Source organism: Emys orbicularis, chromosome 7, assembly GCF_028017835.1.
Source record: "Emys orbicularis isolate rEmyOrb1 chromosome 7, rEmyOrb1.hap1, whole genome shotgun sequence".
Classification (NCBI taxonomy): Eukaryota; Metazoa; Chordata; order Testudines; family Emydidae; genus Emys; species Emys orbicularis.
In genome coordinates, this window is record NC_088689.1 from 97,835,541 (window position 1) to 97,856,594 (window position 21,054).

At 59.1% G+C, this 21,054-nt stretch overlaps 3 protein-coding genes across 4 annotated transcripts; all 3 read left to right on the top strand.

The window, feature by feature from the left end:
- The first annotated feature begins 24 nt into the window (after positions 1 to 24).
- On the top strand, positions 25 to 4,464 carry STX5 (syntaxin 5). Its single transcript, XM_065408039.1, has 11 exons — positions 25 to 92; positions 1,454 to 1,664; positions 1,766 to 1,836; positions 2,147 to 2,202; positions 2,589 to 2,659; positions 2,855 to 2,971; positions 3,169 to 3,225; positions 3,337 to 3,409; positions 3,648 to 3,748; positions 3,842 to 3,963; positions 4,226 to 4,464. The coding sequence occupies exons 2-11, from the start codon at positions 1,473 to 1,475 to the stop codon at positions 4,383 to 4,385; spliced, it is 1,020 nt and encodes a 339-aa protein (XP_065264111.1). The 5' UTR covers positions 25 to 92; positions 1,454 to 1,472; the 3' UTR covers positions 4,386 to 4,464.
- A 4,229-nt stretch (positions 4,465 to 8,693) lies between these two features.
- On the top strand, positions 8,694 to 18,541 carry NXF1 (nuclear RNA export factor 1). Of its 2 annotated transcripts, none has more exons than XM_065407469.1 (21): positions 8,694 to 8,850; positions 9,448 to 9,661; positions 10,026 to 10,191; positions 10,530 to 10,613; positions 11,000 to 11,104; positions 11,437 to 11,517; positions 11,846 to 11,915; positions 12,021 to 12,109; positions 12,241 to 12,348; positions 12,436 to 12,545; positions 14,196 to 14,232; positions 14,324 to 14,392; positions 14,618 to 14,673; positions 14,878 to 14,985; positions 15,428 to 15,486; positions 15,837 to 15,952; positions 16,246 to 16,288; positions 16,412 to 16,484; positions 16,620 to 16,802; positions 16,891 to 16,951; positions 17,428 to 18,541. In XM_065407469.1, the coding sequence occupies exons 1-21, from the start codon at positions 8,820 to 8,822 to the stop codon at positions 17,464 to 17,466; spliced, it is 1,902 nt and encodes a 633-aa protein (XP_065263541.1). In that variant the 5' UTR covers positions 8,694 to 8,819; the 3' UTR covers positions 17,467 to 18,541. The 2 variants fall into 2 exon arrangements, with proteins under 2 accessions (XP_065263541.1, XP_065263542.1); XM_065407470.1 differs by having other exon boundaries at positions 10,026 to 10,185.
- A 721-nt stretch (positions 18,542 to 19,262) lies between these two features.
- Positions 19,263 to 20,887, top strand: TMEM223 (transmembrane protein 223). Its single transcript, XM_065408445.1, has 2 exons — positions 19,263 to 19,641; positions 20,366 to 20,887. Exons 1-2 carry the CDS (start codon positions 19,263 to 19,265, stop codon positions 20,656 to 20,658), a joined length of 672 nt encoding a protein of 223 aa, XP_065264517.1. The 3' UTR covers positions 20,659 to 20,887.
- The last annotated feature ends 167 nt before the right edge of the window (positions 20,888 to 21,054 follow it).

Below are 21,054 nucleotides of genomic sequence, written 5' to 3' on the forward strand. Positions count from 1 at the left end.
GCTGACGCGTTACGTGAGGTGTACGTGGCAGTGACGTTGTACCCGGCCGGTGGGGTCTAGGTTGTAACAACCAGCGGTAGATCTGCGTCTCGGTGAGTCGGGGGGCGGGACCGGGGCCCCCAAGCCCCCTTCCCCCGGGCAGGGTTGGGCCCATATGGGGCAGCCCCCGCCCCTGCGCGTTCCCTCCAGGGGCCCCCGGGTTCCCCCTTCCCCGCTCTGTGCTCCCCAAGGAGCCCCCGGGGTCCCCCTCTCAGTGCTCCCCAAAGGTTCCTCTCCCCCCTGCCTCCCTCCCCGTCTGCCCCGTCTGATCCTTACAGCGTTACTTCTCCCTGCTCCTCCCACCCCCCGGAGTTCCCCGCTCAGAGCCCCCTGCCCAGGCACCCTGCTCTGGGGCCCAGTGGGTGAGGGCGGGGGGCTGGGAGCCAGGACTCCTGGGTTCTCTCTCTGGCTCTGCCACCTAGCCGTTATTTGCTGTTTTGTGGAAGTCGTTCCCCCCCCACCGCCGCTCTGCGCTTCCCTTCCCTTCTCTGTTTAATGGGGTTAGCGACACTGAGTGGTATGCAGAAGGGGCTGTGGGGCAGCTCTCACCAAGTGGCCTGAAGCACCGGGGTGCACAGGGGTAGTTAATAGGCAGACCGTGGGCCAAATCTGGACCACCAGACACTTTAGAACGGACCACGAAATCTTTTTATTTACCTGTTGTTGTTTTTATTGCGGTGTGAAAAATGTGTCTCTGGAGTCTGGACTTGACTATAGCTTGACCAAGAAATTTGGACCTTGACAGAAAATAATTGACTACCCCAACATATGGACAGGGACCCAAGTGCCTTCAGTGTTTATTTACTCTGGGTTCTGTTGGGGAGCCCGGCCCCCAGTCCTGCCCCCTTCCTGCCTCTGCTTGTATGGAACTCTAATCCTAGTGGCCTGATTCTGACACTGGCTTCTGCTGCCACCATCCCTGCCTGTCTCTGTCACCCAGTGTCATATTGTTTGACTGGGGCTGCTCACATGGGGACTGGACCTCACTGAAACTTGGGGCAGGATAGCATTGATACCTCTGGGGGGCTTCTGCAGCTGTGCAGTGGGGCAGGGGGTTTCTCTGCTGTACATGCCTGGCTCTTCCCTTGCACTCTGGACACCACAAAGCATTCTCCTCTCTGAACTGCAGATGAATTGCTGGGGAAGCCCTTTACATCCCCCTCTGAGCTCATAGGTGCCTGGACCCCTGTCTGGATCTTGTGTCAGGGGCTGCTCCTGCATGGGCAGGCAGGGGTGCCTTGGAGTTGCCTGACTGCCTTGCTGCAGTGAAAGATGAATGGACCAGAGGAGATGATGTGACAGTGAGTGTGCTGAGGAGTGAGGGTGGGACAAAGGGTTAATGGGGACAGGTGAGGGGGTGTTGGTTCTCTGCCATTAACCAAGCCCCTCAGCCCATGGCCTCCCCTCTCCCTAGCGCCAGGTTATGAGCCTCAATGAATACGAGAAAACGCCACGGCTCTAAGAACACGGATCAGGGCGTTTATCTGGGACCTTCGCAGATACAGGAGCTGCACCCGCCTGCTGCCACCACCGTCGCCTCCTCCCTGTCATTCCCGGACACCATGTCGTGTCGCGATCGCACCCAGGAGTTCCTCTCCGCCTGCAAGTCCTTGCAGAGCAGACAGGTGAGACCTCGTTTCCTGTGGGGCATCAGGCCCACTCCTTGCTAGTATGGGGGACGCTCAGCCCCAGAACACCTGAGTTCAGTCTCTCTTTCTCCTTTCAGAATGGGCTGCAGCTGAACAAACCCGCTCTGAACGCCATGCGCCAGAGGAGCGAATTCACCGTCATAGCCAAGTGAGTGGGGCTGGAGCGACCTGGTCTTGGAGGAGGGCTGGGTCAGCCAAGGCTTGGGGAGGGGGCTGAGCAGCTGGTTAACCGGGAGTATGTGGTGCTGGCTCAGGATCAATGGGCAAGGAAGGAATCTTGTGGGATGGTGAGGCAGGCTGCCTGGCCTAGAATGGGGATGGGAGGGGGTTGTCCTGGAGGTCAGGGCTGGGGTAAGGTGGGAGTGCCCTGCTGGTGTGTTTAGTGAGCAGGCCCCTACTAGGGGAGCACAGACCCTACCCCACCCTGAACTCTGGTCTCCTGTTCTACCTCCATCCAGGCGCATCGGGAAAGATCTCAGCAACACCTTTGCCAAGCTGGAGAAGCTGACCATCTGTGAGTGGGGGGGAGAGGGAGAGTAGGAGGGGGCTGCCTGGGGGTGTGGGCTCAACCCTCAGTGCCATCAGCAGCCCCTCCATGTGTAACATGGCTTCTCACCTCTTTATAGCCACTGTAAACTGGAGACACAGACTTGTCTCACTCAGCTGGGATGGGCTATGGGGCCGCTGAGGAGCAGCGAGGGAGGGTAATTGGTGCTGCGCCTGCATGTGTGAGGGGCTGTTAGCTCTGATCCTGGGGGCCATGATAAAGCAGGGCACTTGTGGTGGAGGGAAGAAGCCGAGACTCCTATGAGCTGGCCTTGGGGCTGTCCCCAGCCCCACTGCCTGCCAGGTGGGTTGGCCTCACATAGGACACCCCTTGAACCCCCTCTCTGTCCCCAGTGGCCAAGCGGAAGTCCCTGTTTGACGACAAGGCGGTGGAGATAGAGGAGCTGACGTACATCATCAAACAGGTTAGTGGGATCTAGGCTTGCATCTCCTGGTGGCTGAGACAGAGATGGCCTCTTTATTTGGGAGGTGGGGTGGGCAGGAACGAAAGGACCCGGAGCCTGTGAACAGCAGCCCCAGCTGGGTGGGAGCCAAAGGGCAGCTGGGATCGGGTTGGGGTGTGGGCCTCAACTGAGAGTGGAGCAATTTCCCTCCTCCAGGACATCAACAGCCTGAACAAGCAGATTGCCCAGCTGCAGGACTTCGTGCGGGCCAAGGGCAGCCAGAGCGGGCGGCACGTGCAGACCCACTCCAACACCATTGTGGTGTCGCTGCAGGTGAGGGGGAGTGGATCCGCTAGAGACAGGCATGGGAATGGGCGGCGTTCGCAGCTGATGAGGGAAATGGGGTGGCTCTGAGCCGGTGGAGGGGGAATGGATTGTGGAGGGGGCTGTGGTTTTGAGGTGGGGTGGGAATAGTTGAGTCAGGGCCCTGCTCCCAGTTGCCTTTTGACCTTTCACTTCCTCCCTTTCAGTCCAAACTGGCCTCAATGTCCAATGACTTCAAGTCAGTGCTGGAGGTGAGAACAGAGGTAAGATCTGAGTGCGTCCCTTGTTCCCCTCCCTCCATGGGGAGAACTAGCATGCCGAGACCCTGCCTGCCCCCATCTAACCCCAGCTCCGATCTCTCCTTGCTCCCCTAGAACCTGAAGCAACAGCGGAGCCGGCGTGAGCACTTCTCCCGCACCCCGATGCCCCTTACTGCCAGCAACCTGGGTGAGTCCAGAGTCCCTTGTCTTGGGAGGGTGCTTGGGGGAGGGGGCTGGCGCACCCTGGGGGGGGGGGGGGGAGGCATAGGTGTCATCTTCTAGGGAAGGGAGACCAGTAGGTAACTTCCTGTGTGGAGGCAGGGCTGGCCTTCCCCCTCTGGGAGCCTGGAGTCCGGAGGCCTGGGGCTTGGCTGCGAGGCTCCCCAGTCTCTGGCAGCCCTGACTGCACTGGCTTCTCTCTGCAGGTGGCTCCGCGATGCTGCAGGATGAACCACGGCGGGCGGGGGACGTGGCCATTGACATGGACAACCGGACGAGCCAGCAGCTGCAGCTGATTGACGAACAGGTGCTGGTGCGGGGAAATGGGGAGGACTGTTCCAGAGACAGGATGGGGGGGATGAGGGCTGCCCCAGGCACTGACTCCCCTTCGCCTCTATAGGATTCGTATATCCAGAGCCGGGCGGACACCATGCAGAACATTGAATCCACCATTGTGGAGCTGGGCTCCATCTTCCAGCAGCTGGCGCACATGGTGAAAGAGCAAGAGGAGACCATCCAGAGGTACCAACTTCATAGGCATGGCTGGACAGCTTCCTGCTCCCTTCCCTGCAGCCCTAGTGGGGGGCTCATTCCCCATTCCTGAGGCTTGGAACCAGTTCCCCACACAGAACAGTGGCCATCTGTAACTCACCCACGTTGGCCCTAGGGGCAAGCTTAATCTCTGCCACACCCAGAGCCTGGAGCTCATCCTCTGGGGCTAGGCCTGGTGGTGGGGGAGTCCAGGGGCCCCATCAGTCAATTGTTTCCCCTCTCCCCACCACAGGATTGATGCCAACGTGGAGGACGCCCAGCTGAATGTGGAGGCCGCGCATTCCGAGATCCTCAAATACTTCCAGTCAGTTACCTCCAACCGCTGGCTCATGGTCAAGATCTTCCTCATCCTCATCGTCTTTTTCATCATCTTTGTGGTGTTCCTGGCCTGAGCTGTCCCCTTGCACCTGCCCTCCCCCAGCACCTGGAGCCCCCGCCCTCTCTCTGGCGGAGCCACTCGTGGACATCTATGCGCTGGACTCTTAATTCTCACCCAGGTGGGGCAGCCTGGTGCCAGAGGGGCTCTCCCTCCTCACGCTGTGACCTGTGGACTCTGCTACAGCTCTGGGAACCCCCAGGCTGGACGTCCCAGGACTGAGTGGGGGCAGGCAGGTGCCTTGGTTCCCATGTATGGTAGCGCCAGGACTCTGCAGCAAAGGGTGCTGCACCAGTGTTGGAGGAACCTCTAGTGCTGGGACTCTCACCAGAGCCCACCTCACACCTTGTGTGGGGCTACTCCTCCCCCTATCCTGCGCAGGGACTCACCAGCTGTCTGCAGCCAGGACTAACTGCCCCCACCCTGGCACTCATCACCTAGCGGCTCTCTGGTGTGCATGGGGAAGGGGTTGCCCCCGGACGTGCCTTCGCCAGCCCTGTGGGGCATTTGGCTGAGTGACGGGTTAGCCCCGTTCCCCCCACCCTTAGTTTTATTTTGTGTATTTAAGTCTCATCCTTCTCCCATAGTTATGGGGCTGCCCCAAGCACAGACTCCCCACTCTGCACCCCTCCCCGGCCACTTGGGCGCCACTGTAGCTGGGGCTGGCCCTGACAGTTGGATAGGTCTGTCTGTATGGCTGTCAGTGCAGAGGTGGGTATGTCTCCCCTACACCCCCCTCACGCTGTTGCTCTGTTGCCTAAGTAGCACCACGCGCTGGACTTCCCCAGAGAAGCTCCTGCTGCCATAGGTGCTCTGAGCCCTGCGCTGATGGCCCTCCTCTGGGGTGGGCAGCACTGGGCTCCTTGCACCTGAGCTGTGATTGTGGCGGGGGCGGCAGAGCTCAGTCCTCTCCACTGTGGTCCCTGCGGTGAGCTGTGTGGCTCCTTCCCTTAACATCGTAGGAGGTGCTAGGCCATGGTGCCCTCCTCACCATCTCTCTATGGTCTTGCTAAACTCCAACCCCTTATGGGGTGATGCCCCTTCCCCCAGCAGAGTGGGGAGGGGCAGGGGCCTTATTCCTCTCCCTGCTGGCACTCTCACACAATGTCCAATGGTTGATGTAAATAACCCTGCCCTGGCCTAGCCCAGGGCGCTAAGGGCCTGATCATGGTGGCTGAGATGACCCCCGGTCATGACCCTGCTGTGACCTCAGCCCCCCTTCACCCCCAGGATTCTTCCCCACAATCACGTGGTCTTAACATTCCAATGTGGGTGCTGCCTCCTCTAGCTAATGAGAGTCCCTTTGCAGTCAGGTGATGGGGGAGACACAGACCTGTGGGGAAGAGGAGGGGTTTAACCTGCCCCTTCCTGGCTAGGGGGAGTGGGTGCAGAGTCAGTCTGAAAAGAAATTAAAGCTTGACTGTAATCCCAGCTTGCTGCTGGCCATGTGTCTCCTGTGGGCTGGGCCCTGGGGATGGCACGGGGCTTGGGGGAGGGATGCCACTGTTGTCCTGGGTGGGGAGACCAGGGGGTCATGTCCACAGGCCCAGCTGCCACCCTGAGGTCTCTGTGCTCTGGTCTCCTCCTACCTGGGAAGCTGCTGGGAGTGACCTGCTGGTTCCTGGGCTGAGCCTGCTCCCCACACCTCTGAGCTGGTAACCCGCTGGCCTGCTTCCCTCATGCATTGAGGACTTGGACAGTGTCCTCTGACTGAGAAAAGTGGGGAGGGGAGAGACTGGGGCCATACAGACCATTGCAGCTGCACTGAGCTCAGTCTGCCCTGCCCTACGACCTGGGTCAGCTGGGTCTGATCCTCTGGGGTTTGGATGGAAAGAGGGAGAGGGGCCTGTGCTTGGCTGCTGCTTCCAGCTGGAACCTGCTGATTGTTCTCTAGGAGAGATGGTAGAGGGAGGGGAACACCAGGTCCTCCCCTGGGCTGAGCTGACAGTGGTGGTGGGAGACTGTATATAAACCAGATGCTGGGATGGGGGCAACAGGGTTGCTGCAAATAGGATAATTAAAAAGTGCTGGTGGGGGTGCTGGGCACCAGCAGAGGGCCAGGCCTAGTGGCAGCAATTCAGTTTCTTCTCAGAGCATCAGGCATCAGAACCAGGAAGGAGCAGACATGAAAGGAGAGACCCCTTGCAGGGGATGGGTGGAAGGTTCACTGAGACATTAGTGTCCTGACAAGCCCTGCAATGCAAGGCAAAGTGGGTGCTACAGTTTCAGGCTAACTTCAACTATATCCCCCCTGTGGTCCACTCAGGTCTCCAGCTGTCACTGGTCTCTGGGCAGAGACCCTTGTCCCACTCCCTCCTCACTGGGGTTTTGAGGCTGCACAGCCTTACACTGTGATATCTCCAGCAAGCAGGTTTGTCCCACAGCCAGTGCCTGAGGACTATGACCAGCGCGTTGCCAGCAATTACAAGTCGCCATGCAGCTCTTTAAGCACATGTATTTTTTAAGGTAAAAGCATAACAGAACATATTTAAAAAAAGAAGATCCTAGACTAGAGGCATGCTAATAGTGGAGATCACCCATCTGTCTTATGGGGCCCCAATTGGCTAAAGTTTTTCCAACTATTCCACAAGGGTTGGGGTCCCCCCTTAGACAGAAAGTCCTGTCCGTTTGCTGGATCAGAGAAATGGCCCTGCGTCAGTTTACCTTTGTAGAGCAAAACCCCTTCCGTTGTTGGTCTCTGGAAAAGCCAGATTGGACCAGATATTCAAACCTCCCCACGGGAAACAATTCTCTGGAGGGGTTTACAACCTAAGCCTTAAGTAATTCATCTTAATCACCCTCTGGGGTATTGGTTTTTGGAGGAGCTGTGGTAACCCTCCCCCCATGGAGTGCATTCAGTCCCTGGCCCACAGAGATACATAAAGCATTAATGTGATATGGTCACTTAATATGATATGGTCCCAAAAGATACTGCCTGGGGCATGTTTTTGGGGAATGCCTGTTCTGGTTGTGGATGATGTTTGTGGGATCTCTTGCAGTCTTAGGGCCCTGGAAAGTGTCCATCTCACCAGTTGCTCCTCTCCAGGCTCAGTACCTCCCACTTTCCACCTCTAGTTCATTAGTTGGTGTGTGGTAGTGCGTGGGAACCCTAGTCCAGGGCCCTGTTGTGCTGGCACTGCACAAACAGAGCAGAGAACCTGTGCCCCAAAGAGGTTGCAAATAGTGCCAATCTCAAGGGGTTAAAAAAAAAAAAAAGAGTTGCCCCCCATAAAAATCACTAGATTTCTATTTTATAAAATGATCTGGAGGGTTGATTTCTTTTTGGTCTGGTTCATAAAAGGGTTTCCACCTTTTCTCTCCAAACATGGGGGCTAGAAATGAAAGATGTGGTTCCTACGTGATCTCCTGCCTCCAGGGACTTTAGGAGAAACAGTGCAAAACTCAGGATGAAATGGAAAGTGGGAAAGGGATGAGGTTGTGCTCACTCATCCTGGGTGTATTTACCTTAGTCTTGCACATGGCACTGGGAGAAGGTAGGCTGCTTCTGCTCCCCCCCCCCAACACTTCTACACCCCCTTTGCCCCTGAAGTGAGTTTGGCTGCTGGAATACCAGCCTTCTGATATATGTCATCCCCAGTGCACAGGGTGTCATGTTGTCCTAATGGATAGAAGAGCACAGGCTTGCATGTTGCCTCTATGCCCACAAGGAAGGCAGGACCTTTGTCAGAGCTGTGGCCCCTGTGGGTGTCTGTCACACTGTGCAAGGAATGGAAGGAGTTATAATAGTCCCCATGGATGCTGAAGCTTGGGGCCTTCATAGTGGTGGTCCCAGGGACTGCGGCCAATGGGGGCAGGAGAGGGCAGCTGTCCAAAGATGAAGCTGCAGCCACAGAATGTGGCCAAGGATCCACTGGTGGGACTTGAACCCAGGAACTTGGGGGTGGGGGATGGGGAAAAGGAAGATGATCTAGGTAGCTAGTGGTCCCACTGCCACATTCTCTGCTAGGATGCGACTTGAACACAGATCCAATTTGGGGTCCCGGCTGCCGCAGGTAAGACTCGAACTCTCAACCCAGGGGAAGCTCTGTCCCTGAGAGTCCCTCCTTCCAGCCGCAGCACATACTACAGAAAGGAAAGAGAGGGGGCTTTTGTGGGCATGCGCAGCGTTCTGAGCCGCGTTGAGCGTCGGTTTTTCTGAGCATGCGTAGTGTCGCCACCTCTTCGGGAACAAATAGGGGGAGGAGGAATTCAGCGCACGCGTAACTTCTCCCATCGAAAAGTGTCGGATGCTGCTGAGCTACGCATGCGTAATGCCTTCGGTCGGGCCGCCCACCGCATGCGCACCTTCCGGGAGGCTGTTTACGCATGCGCTCGGTCAGCGGATCGGAGCCGAGCGGTGGGATCGTTGCCTAGTTCCCCCCGCTCGGCCAACTAGCGAGATTATCCTTCCCCTCCCCCGCCCAGCAGCGGCGTGCGGAGCCCCCCCTCGATGGCGGAGGAAGGGAAAGGGGGGTACAGCGGTGAGGGGGGCTGGGTGACGCGGGCGGGCGGGAGGGGCTGTGGCTGAGGCCTTTGGGAGCTCTTGGGGGTGGCGTTTGGGGGGGCGGAGCCTTGGGGTCGGGTGGGGAGAGGGTTTGAGGGCGGTGCTTGTGGAGGTCGCTAGGGGTGTGTGGCGCCTTTGGGGTCTGGAGGGGAGAGGGTTGGAGGGCGGGGCTTTGGGGGTGGGTTCTGGGGGGCCTGTGCCAGTCTCGGGGGTGGGCCTGCGGAGGGGATGCTGGCTGGGGGCTGTCTCTGCTGTGATCTAGCTTGGGCTTCCCTATCTCCTGGGGAGTCCCTGTTCCCTATCTCCCAGCCCAGCGTGGGGGGAGGGCAGGGTGATGAGGGGCTCTGGGGGGGGGGGTGCAGTGGTGTGTGTGGGGGTGCGCTGTGAGCCCTGCAGAATGGACTGGGAAAGGGGTGGAAGCGACAGGGCCTGATGTATTTTCTCATCTCGCCTGATGCAGACCCAGGGGCTCAGGAGGGTTAGGGGTTTAGTGTAGGCAGTTTCCCATGTGTCAAGCATTCAAAGAGGGAAGTCCCTGGATGATGTCTGATTCTCCTTCTGCTCCTCTGCACAGAACATGATGACCGTGTGGGCGGTGCAGGTGGTGGTGGGGGCTTCGCTGGGAGGAGGAGGAAAGGTCGGGGTCCGTTCCGAGGCAAGATGTACAGTGAGGGGAACCACCGCTCGTGGAACCGGGGTGTAGCAGGTCCCAGCCCTTCTGGTCAGCTGGAGGAGGGCGACGGAGATGTTCCCATGAGCGACGCCCATGATAGTCTTCGAACCAGATAGTGAGTGAGAGGTGCTGTTGGACATTGTGTGTGATGGAATGGCTCAGGGTGGGGGGATGCCTGTTTCAGTCAGGCCCCAAGGTGAGGGAACTGGTTGGCTCAGGGAGGCAGGGAATGGGATCTGGGGCCTTTCCCCTCCAGGGGGCACCAGCTCCACTCCAGCTCTTGATTGGGGAGCAGGGGAAAGCTGCACTGTTCCTGTGCTGGGGATAAATAGGGCCTCCGTGTCTGGAGGCTGCTGCAGAGATTTTATTCTAATGCAGCGATGACCACAGGGTTCAATCAGGTATTTCTGGGTCCCTTTAGCTTTCAAGATATCCCCCCTGTCTTTAACACTAAGCGCTCATGTCCCTCCGCTTCCCAGCACTCCCTATGGGTCACGGCTGAACAGGCGAGGCGATGACTGGCATAACCGGGGCCGGGGAGGTGCCACCAACATCCATGTCACAGTGAAACGAGACCTCACCCCCCAGGACCGGAGTAGCAGTGCCAGCCGCAACAGCAGCCGGAGGAGGTGGTACAAGGTCACAGTGAGTGCCGGAGGGTGAGGGAGGGAACAGGGAATTTGGCCAAGCCCCTACCCCACAGCCCTGGCACATACTGGTAACCCAGGGCACATCCCTTGCAGGTCACCTTGCCATCCTGCCCCTCTGACTCAGTTTCTGAAGGGGGCATAATGTCCAGCCTGGCTGCCAAGTGTCTGACCGGCAGGCAGCTCCCTGGGCATGGGGGAAGGACCTTGTTGTTCATTGGTTGATGCTCCTGGTTCCTAGGAGCAGGGCTGCTCCCTGATACCTCCCTAGCTCCCAGACCCATAGTTTGCTGCTGGCTTACTGACATGCTACTTACAAGTGCCTTTTTTTCCTAGATTCCCTATGGAAAGAAGTATGACAAGTCATGGCTTCTGAGCTCCCTCCAGAACTTGTCCAGTGTCCCTTTTACTCCAGTGGAGGTGAGAGCTGCACTGAGATGTCATGCAAGCTGTGAGCAGGGAGACAGAGTCAGGACTCCTGGGTTCTATCCCTGTTTCTTGGAAAGGGAGGGGAGTCTGGGAGTCAAGACTCCTGGTTTCAATTCCTAATTCTGGGAGGGAAGTGGAGTCTAGTGGTTGCAGCAGGGGGGCACCTAGTAGTCAGGCCAGACTTCTGGGTGCTCTTCCTGGTTCTGGTACAGACTTGCTATGCAGGCTTGGGTGAGTCAGTCCTCCTCCCTATGCCTCAGCTTCCCCAGTGGAGCTGCGGGGATGGGAATGCCTGTAGGCAGGCGTAGCTCAGCCAGGTTCTTCCTGACAGGGCGGGGATACCAGGGCTCCCTAACTTGCTTGTCTTCTCCCCTCAGTTCCACTACGACCAAAGCCGGGCCTACTTCTATATTGAGGATATGACGACAGCCAATGCGCTCAAGCAGCTGTCCCGCAAGATCACAGATCGAGACAATTACAAGGTATGATTCCCCCTCCCCCGGGCTATTCTGTGTTTAGCAACTGGCTGGAAAGACCCCCCATGGGTGAAGGAGGGATGTAATGCCTAGAGCTGGCCTTGTGCCTTCCTTTCTCTGGGGGGCCCCTTGGGCCTGGCCAGGTCTCTGCTCTTCTGACAGGATTAGCATGGGAACATGTCCTGTGTCTGGTCCTCACATAGCCTGACAGACACCTCTCTGCACTGCATGGGCCCCCTCTGTGGCACCCCCCTCATCCATCCCCCAGTACCCTGACATGGGCTTCCTGCCCAGTGTTGGCTCTTGCCCCTCTGTGACCCAGCTTGCCTCTGTTCCAGGTGGTGCTAATTGTCAACCACTCATCTCCACCCCAGTCTGTCCAGAAGGAGCTGAAGCCGGAGGAGATTGAGCAGCTGAAGGTGAGTGGTGCAGGGTAGCTCTATTGTGCCCCCACTGGGCTCTGCAGGGGAGGCCCATGGGGAGGTGCTTCAAGCCCGCACCCAGCTCTGGGAGCTCTCTAGGAAATGGGGCACTATTTCCTGATTGGGGGGCTCCTGGTGCATATTGGGGTGGGGTGTAGGGGAGAGGAGCTTGTCACACCGCAGTGGGCCTGGGCAAAACTTCCCCAGGACTCCATCCCATGGCACCCAGGGGAGCCAAGTAAGGGACCTGCCTGCCTGCCCCAGGCCCTCCACTGCTGGGTTTTGCAGACCAGTCCCCTCTGACCCATGGTCTCTGTGCTTTCAGCTCACCATGAGTAAGAGATATGATGGGTCCCAGCAGGCCCTGGACTTGAAGAACCTTCGCACGGACCCAGGTGCGTGTTTTCCTGGCAGGTGTGGGGGGCTGGTATCAAGGAAGGGGTGTTGAGGGAGCGGGTGGGGCCATGGTGTGGGATGCTCAGCTTGTGCGTCTCTTCCAGACCTGGTGGCACAGAACATTGATGTGGTGCTGAACCGGCGGAACTGCATGCAGGCAGTGCTGCAGATCATTGAAGAGAACATCCCGGAGGTGAGGGGTGGGGGTGGAGGGGGGGTGTCCTGGAACCTCGGTCTGGGCGCTCAGCGCCATGCCACCCCGCTGGGGATGGGTAGTTCTGTCTTGGATTCTCCTCTGACCCTCTGTCCACTCTGCAATTGCAGCTGCTCTCACTGAATCTCAGCAGCAACAAGCTGTACCAGCTGGATGACCTGGCGGAGCTGGCCCAGAAAGCCACCAATCTCAAGATCCTCAATCTGACCCGCAATGAGGTAGGCGCTGCCACCATCCCCGGTCTGGCCACCCCTCCGTGGCCTTGCACTTATGGTCTGCCCCTCTGCTCTTTTTCCCTGCCACAGCTGAAGTCTGAGTGCGAGCTGGACAAGGTGAAGGGGCTCAAGCTGGAGGAGTTGTGGTTGGATGGAAACCCTCTGTGCAACAATTTCCGGGACCAGTCCAGCTATGTCAGGTCAGTGGCAGCCTCTGGGGCCCGTGGATCGCCTGGCCCCAATCACTTGGCCTCTCCTGCCCAGTGCGGGGCAATGCAGCGGAACGAAGATGCCAGCTCCTTGCTGGGAGCTGGATCCCAGCCCCTCTTGCAGTGGCCCCACTGATGGTGTTTGTCTCCCCACATCCCTCTCTGGGGCTGGGGCTCTGGGCCCCCCCGGGGCGCATGAGACCTGAGTGCTACACGGCTGATGATGTGGTTTCTATTTCAGCCAGTTCGGAGCCCTGTCCCCTTTCCCCACAATGCACTCTACTCGCCTAAAGTAACAGCTAGACTCTGCCTCTACACTGCTTTCCTCTCCCCCTCTCTCCCCATTCCTCCTCCCTCAGCCTGGGCACTGGGACTCCAGGATGCATAGCCTCTTCTAGTATCCCTGTTCCCACACTGGCCATGGGAGAGCCACTGTCGCCACCTGGTCTGCCCAGTCGCACACAGGAGGGCTTGTTGTCTCTGCCCCCTGATGGATGTTTAGGGGGCTGCCCCCCCATATCGCTCTGAACCAAACACTCCCGGAGCTGCTGTTATTGCCAGTCCCTGCGCCCCCTGTTTGGCCCTCAACGATGGCTGGCTAGCCAGAGACGGGTAAGATTCCTCACGGAAGGAACAACCTAAGACAGGCACAGCCGTGCAGTGGCCAAACCAGACCGCACGGCGGTCAGCGCAGAGGGGTCCTTCCTGGTGTAAGGGCCTGGCACATGCTACGTTGTTCTCTCGTGCTCTCGGTGAGCAGCTGCACACAAGCCCATCAGCGGCCCCAGGTCCTGCCATGGCAGCAGGCATGGCTAGGACTGGCTCGGAGCAGGAGCAGGAGGCCCGGGCTTTCCATTGACCAGAATGCTGTGTTCTCCCAGAGTGAGTCTCCCTCGAACCTCTGCAGCACCAATGCGTCTGGGGTAGGTGTGAGGAGCCATGCAGGGGAGGCTCTGCTCCTGGGCTCCCAGATCCCTCTTTCCTCCTGTTCTGTCCTCCTTTCCTCTGTGCCATTGCATCCCTCTCCTCTGTCATCCCTGCCCCGCGTGCCATGGCGTGGATGTTAATTAGATCTGGGCCTTGATGCAGGAAGCTTCCCCCAGCTGTAAGTTGGTTGCAATGACGGCGGCTCCATGATCAGTGGGAATCCATGTCCTCTCCCCCTGCCATCCTGCCCTTGTCTTCCCCTCCCCACCCCCACTCTCTCCTCACTGGAGAATAGCCGCATAGGTGAGTAAGAGCCAGGTAAGTGTGGAGCCCTTCAGCCATGCGGCACTAGCCCCATAGCGTTCCTGGGCCTGTAAATTGGCCAAGGCTCCAAGATCTGGAGGGGGCAGATGTAGTAAAGCCCTGGTCTCTTGCCCCAAGATTCTTCACTAGAGCAAGAGGGATATCTGCTCTGTCCCTGCCACCCAGCCCCTCAGCGCTGGGTCCCTGCCCTGCTGGGGTGAGATGGGGTGCTGTATTGGGGAAGGGGGAGTGTGGTGGGCACAGGGGCAGCCCCGTTCTGTGGCCTGCAGAGTCAGTGCCAAGGGCATATGGGGTGGGCCCAGAGTGGTGGGGTCAGGGAGGGAAGGAGGCCCCATGGGAGTCAGGCTGGGCCCTGGCTGGCCCCACTGATTCATGTCCCATTTTTGACAGCTCCATCCGACTGCGGTTCCCGAAGCTTCTGCGCCTGGTGAGTGTTTTGCGCTAACCTGGGGCTGTACTGTTCAGGACCCACTGCTGGGGCACTCTCTGCTCACTGCTCTACCTTTGCCTCTCTGCAGGATGGCCATGAGCTCCCCCCTCCTATTGTCTTTGACGTGGAAGCGCCCACCACCCTCCCCCCCTGCAAGGTAAAGGGGCCAGGGAGTGGGGGACTTTGATTTAGGATATTAATCACTCGGCCAGCAGGATGGGCCCTGGTGCCGGACTGGGGAAGGCATTCTTGGGGTGTGGAGAGGGGATGGACTGTGAGCCAGGGCACTAACTGCTCTGCCAGCAGGGCAAGCCCTGGGGCAGGGGTTTGGGGGGAAGGGCTCCGAGCCAGGGCACTAACTGGCACATTCTCTGACCCACAGGGCAGCTACTTCGGCTCGGATGACCTGAAGGTGCTGGTGCTGCGCTTCCTGCAGCAGTAAGTACCTTGACGTGGGAGGATGAGTCATTTAGGGAGCTAGATGGGGATGGATGGGGAGGGGGCATATGGGTCATGTTGTTCCAGAGTCACAGGCAGGGGGCACAGTGCATTGAGGTGTGGGGAGAGCTCTGGGGCAGGGATAGTGAAGCCACTGTCCTAGCAGCACAGCTGCTGTTTGCTAACACGCTCTCTCCCTGGCAGGTATTACTCTGTATATGATTCTGGCGACAGGCAGGGGCTGCTGGATGCCTACCACGATGGGGCCTGCTGTTCCCTCAGCATCCCTTTCCTTTCCCAGAACCCCTCCAGGTACGTCCACCAGGGGTTAGTCACTGCCCTCCCAAGGGACCGTAGGGCTGAGAACTCGAACGCCTGAGTTCTATCCCTGGCACAGGAGGGCTGTGAGGTCTATGGGGTGGGGGGCTGGGAGTCAGGATTCTTGGGAACTATCACCAGCTCTTGGAGGTGAGTGGTGTCTTCTGGCTAGAGCAGGGGGGCTGGGTTCTATTTCTGGCTCGACCTCAACTCAGTGCCCCCTCAGGCAACTCCCTTCCCCTCTGTGTTAAATGGGGCTCACCTCTCCCCTGCCCAGTAGGGGGAGGCTGTCTCTGTTCCCATTTGCGAAGATCAGGGAGAATCGAAGAGCCAGGTAAGGGAGGAAGGTTTCCATTGCATTTTCCTGTGGGGCTGATGGGGCAGAAGCTCCAGGTTACTGTCCCCCAGCTACTCACCGGGCATCTCTTCTCAACAGGAGCATCCTGAGTGAATACTTCAAGGGCAGCAGGAATGTGAAGAAACTCAAGGACCCTAGTAAGTGCCACGGGGCTGCATCGATCACACTCAAAACAGCACTCCCCCCTTGGAGTGATCCAGCTCAGGCTCTCTGCAGACTCAGGCAGCATCACTGTGTCAGTTACACTCGAGGCAGCTCTTGCCCCTGTTGGAAGGATCAGCTCCGGCTGTTCAGGCTCAGGCAGTGTTTTTGCATTGGTTACAGTCAGGGTAGTTTTCTCCTTCTCTCTTTCCCCCCCCCCCAAGTGACCAGCTCAGACTCTCTGCAGACTCAGGTCTGGGTTTCTGTGCAGGGCAGACTTGAGATTGTGATGCTGTGACTGGGTTGTCAGGCTGGGTGGGGTCTCACCTCCCGCTCCTCCCTCCAGCCCTGCGCTTCAAATTGCTCAAGCATACGAGGCTGAACGTGGTGGCCTTCCTCAACGAGCTGCCCAAGACTCAGCATGACGTTAACTCCTTTGTGGTGGATGTTTGTGCGCAGACGGTGAGTTGCCCCCATCCCAGGGGCCGGGTGGGCTGTGCTGTGACGGGGGTTGAGGGGTGGGGGAAAATACCCTCACCTTGGGGGCATGGCAGGCTGTACTGTGAGGTGGGGAAAAATGCCCCCACCTCGGGGGCAGGGTGGGCTGTGCTGTGAGGTGAGGGGAGAGAGTGCTCCTGGGGGCAGTGTGGGGGACAGAGGGGGAGTGGTCGGGCAATGGGAGGCAGAAGCCGTTGGGCCATGGGCATGGTGAGGGGGTGGCAGTTCAGTGACACCCCCCCCCCCTCATATTGCAGAACACCCTGCTGTGCTTTGCTGTCCATGGGGTCTTCAAGGAAGGTGAGTGTCCAGAAGCCCCCTACCCTCCATTTCCAAGCGCCTCCCTGCTAAGACCCCTCACCCTCTGGCGGACCCCTTTCCCCATACCCCCCTCACTGGGCTCTGTTCTCTGTGTGTGCGCAGTGGATGGCAAGTCCCGGGATATGGTGAGAGGCTTCACCCGCATGTTCATTGCTGTGCCAGCTGGCATCACAGGGTAAGTGGGGGAAGGGGAGACTGCGGGGGGGGGGAGCGGGGGGAGGGCAATGGTATCTCCTTGGCTCTGGGGGAGGGAATGGATGAGCATCTCCCCCCCCCCCCCCCCCGTGCCTTACTCTCCACACACACCCAGGCTGTGCATCGTGAACGACCAGCTGTTTGTGCGCAAAGCGAACACAGAGGAGATCCGCAAGGCCTTCGTGATGCCAGCACCCACGCCCTCATCCAGCCCTGTGCCCACGCTGTCAGCCGAGCAGCAGGAAATGCTACAGGCCTTCGCCATGCAGTCTGGCATGAACGTCGAGTGGTCCCAAAAGTAAGTAGGCCCTGGGGAAGGTTGTGGGGAGGGTTGGTGCTGCCCCATGGCCTATCACTTGCTCACTGACAGTGTCCCTCTGCCCTAGGTGCCTCCAGGACAACGACTGGGACTACAGCCAGGCAGCCCAGGTTTTCACCCAGCTCAAGGTGAGCCAGTGCCTGGGCCTGACTCTATCCCAGGGGCCTGGGGTCTCTCACAATCCTGCACCAGATAGGTGGAGGGGAGGAGCCAGGGGCATGTTCATACCCCACCAGCGGCCTCAGTGCCCAGAGATTGAGGGTGGGATGGGGCCAGGAGCCACCTTGGATGCCTTGACCCCTCTCTATCCCCACAAGGATCTTCTTCTTTCCTGGGGCTGCCTTCCTCAGGGGGCCTGGTTCCACCATTCTCTGCTTCAAGGCACCTCATAGGCACAGGAAAGGATAGTCTTGTGGAGAAGGCACTGCGCTAGGAGTCAGGACTCCTATGTCGACACTATCCCTGCCTCTGGGAGGGGAGTGGTGTCTAGTAGATTGGTGGGGGGCTTGGAGCCAGGATGCAGGGGTTCTATGCAGCCTTTCCCTGGGCGATGGGGGCGTTGCAATGCCCAGAGTCCCTGTGACTGGTTCCTGGTCTCTTTCAGACGGAGGGGAAGATCCCAGACGTGGCATTTCTCAAGTGAGCAGTTACCCTGCAGTTCCCCCACCACTGATGTTTTATTTTCCATGACCGTTTTTGTAAATAAATGAAAGTTTAAAATAACAAAGGTGGGGGCTTGTCGCTGGGAGCAACGAGGGGGCCTAAACTCTGAAGGGGGAGCCCCTGCAGCAGGCCAATGGAGCTGGGGGTGATACAGACGGTCCTGGCCATGCTGCCCTGCCTCCAGCCCCAGCCATTTCTAGCAGCAGCGGAAGCAAGACTGAGAAGCAGTTGTTGCTGGGGCACCCAGAAGCTTTGAGGACAGAGCCAGAATCCTTCCCCTCAGGCTTTTAGCCTGGAGGGGGGAAATGACTTTTTTTGGTATGTTTTAAAACAAGCAGTCCTGAGTGGCTTCAGTGAGCTGGGCTAGGTGTACCGCTCACAGCCCCTGCCCTTTCCTAGCAGATGAGCTAAGTTGCCCTCAGACTTCAACCCTGTGGTGTTCATATCCCCCAGCGTGTACCCTCCCCCCCAATAGACTTGCATTCCTCTCTGGGGAAAGGCAGCCCTAAAGGCCCTGGAGCTGTCTCCCTGAGAACATGCCTCAGCCATGCTGAGATTGAGATGGGCAGAGCACCTGCCAGGTTTTGGCAGGCCTTTGCCACCTGCCTGATCTCTATTGCAGCAGCTGCTGTGTGGGTAGATAGAGCGCAGCTCCAGGAAGATGACAAGCTTCCCTTAGGGTGCTTATGGGATTGTGGGGTTGTGTGGGATCTGGAACGGTTAGTGTTCTCAGCTAAGGAGCAATGGGGCTGTCATTGGCTACACTCTCCCTTATTCCCCACCCTAGAGCTAGGGGCAGAGGGTGGGGCTGCAAGATTCCTATATGCCTAGGCAGCATTGGAGTAGCAGGCACCAGGGGTTTCCCTGCACCCATGGGGGGAAGACCCTAGCTTCACCCTTCCTGCTTGTACATCTGTGATGTGGAATCACACCCCCCCCCCAGTCTTCGGGCTGAAGCAGAATGTTGCAGGCCAGAGCTGGGCACTATTGCCCTGTTTCTCTATGGCTGTATGTGCTGGGACCTGCGTGTTCAATAAAGTGGTGTTTGTTTAGAATCTCGGCTGAAGGCTCTGTTGGATGCATCCCCTCACGTTCCCCAGTCCCACCTCCAGGGCCTCTCCATGTTGCTCCCCATTTTCTCTCACCCCCCCCCCTTCTAAGCCCTTTCCACATTCCATTGTGGCGGATGGCTTTCCCCCAGCACAGCAATCCCCCAATGTCAGGAGGTGCTGTGGGTAAGGGGGAGGGGCCCCTCACATTCCCCAGTCCCCCCTCCAGGGCCTCTCCATGTTGCTCCCCAATCCAAGTACCATCCCTTCCAGGTCTTCTCCCCAGCCCAGTCCCCTCTCTCCCCACCCTCAACATTCCACTCCAATCCCTGTCCTCCCCTCTCCACTGCCCTCCCCCTTTTCCAGGCCTGCTCCACATTCCTCCTGAATCCCAGTCCCCCTTCTCCATATTGCCCCCAATCCCCGTACCGTCCCTTCCAGATCATCTCCCCAGCCCCCCTTCCCAGTTGCTTCCCTAGGCCCTCTCAACATTCCTCCCAGTCTCTCTCCCCCCTCTCCCTTCTAAGCCCTCTCCACATTCCATCGTGGCGGGGTGGCTTTCCCCCAGCACAGCGATCCCCCAGTGTCAGGAGGCGCTGTGGGTAAGGGGGAGGGACCATGGCTCAGAGGAAGGAGCCTCCTGCCCCAATACAGAGGCACTGGGTTCCTACGTGGGAGAAGCCGTGATCACTACAAGTCCCAGACGCCCCCGCGCTCCAGCGGAGAGATGGCGGGGGCCGGGCAGCTGGGGCTGTGGGGACTGCGCTGTTGCACGTGGAGGGTGTGGGGCCCCTGGGCCCGGCTCAGCGGTGCGCGGGGTTTGGCGGGCCCGGCGCGCGGGGCGTTCCCCCTGGACACGCACGTGCCCCGGGACCTGCTGCTGTTCCGGCACGAGCGGGCCCGCTTCTTCCGCCTGCTCGGGTTGTTCTGCACAGGGCAGTTCGCGTTCTGGGCGTACTTGGCGCACTTCGCCTTCAGCGAGCTGCGGCCCGCAGGGCGGCCCGCGGCCAGCGCCCGGCCCGCGCCCACCCTGCCCGGCGGGGCCTCGGTCAACCCGACCTCCAACAAGTGGCGCTACGGATTCACCGTGTCCTGTCTGACCGTAGGTGAGAGCCGGGAGCGGGCCCCGGGGATACCCGAGCCAGGGCGGGCCCCGGGGAGAGAGGGACCCACCCCCCGGAGCGGGGTCCCGGGGAGAGAGGGACACCCCCCCCCCCGAGCTGGAGCAGGCCCCTGGGAGAGAGGGGTGTGGGGGCCAGGGGAGTCCCTCCCTTTATGGCAGCACTCAGGCAGGGGGAACTGGTGATTCCAGTCCTTGCATCCTGGGGAAGTGGGGGAGGGATAAGCCTTGGAGAAGCATGAACCGAAGACACTGGTAATGGGATTCCCCCCTCCCCCGGAACCCTCTCTCCACAGAGGAGAGAGCCCACCCTAGGGAGGGTGGCGGGTGACAGGGAACTGTGTCTGGGAGCTGCCTGGATCTGAGTCCAGTTCATTGCCCTGGGGAAGAGGGATCTGGGACCAGAGCCTGGTTCTGCCCCACAGCTGGGCCTGGGCCACCACCACCTGGAGCAACTGAGCGGAATCAGGCTTCTGAAACTCAGAACCAAATCCTGCTGCTGGGAGATGGGGAGGTTGCGCCCCCAGCCTTGCTGATGTCCCTCAGTTCTAATCTGCAGCCCCGCGGGTATCCCAGCCTTGGGCTCCTTCCCCCCCCCCCCCCCCCCCCGTTTTGCCAGTGCCTCCCAACCCACAGCCCCCTGCTAGCCCAGTCTGGGTATGGTGGATGGCATCTGGGGATTTCATTTTCTCTCTTTCTCCCCACCCCAGGTTCACTGATCGTGGCTGCCGGCTTCGTGTATTCATGCCGCTCAGTGTGGCAGGTCGTGCTGCGCCAGGGGGGACGGGATGTGACCCTCAGCACCTACTATCCCTTCGGGCTGAGCTCGTCTTTCACTGTGCCCCTGCGCCAGGTCTCCTGCATGGCTCATCGTTCTGAGGTGCCTGCCATGATTCCCCTCAAGGTTAAGGGTCGGCCCTTTTACTTCCTTCTGGACAAGCAGGGCCAGGTTTACAACCCACAGCTTTTTGACCTCACCGTGGGGGCTTACAGGAAGCTGTGATGGGGGGGGGAATGAGGGTGCTTCCCACTGCTCAAGGATCCTAGAGGGTGGTCGCTGGACAGTTAGAGAAGAGTCCCCAGATTGGGGGCAATGGACAGATTCACACCACACCAACCTCCTGACTTTCCCCGAGGACAGCAGGGCCCAGCCCCATTGAAGGGGGCACTACGTCCTGGGGGGATGGGGCTCCAATTGTGTGCTTTTGAAATAAATATGAAACTGTGGAGCAGCTGCTGTGAACTCTCTGCCAGCCATGTGTATCTGGGGCTGGCAGGGTTGGGAGGTGTTGTTCATATGCAGGGCAGTTGATCAAGGAGCAATGGACTAGGGATACTAAGGTGGATGGGATCAATGGGGAAGGGGAGGCACGCACCATGGTGGGCCTGGGGCTCAGAG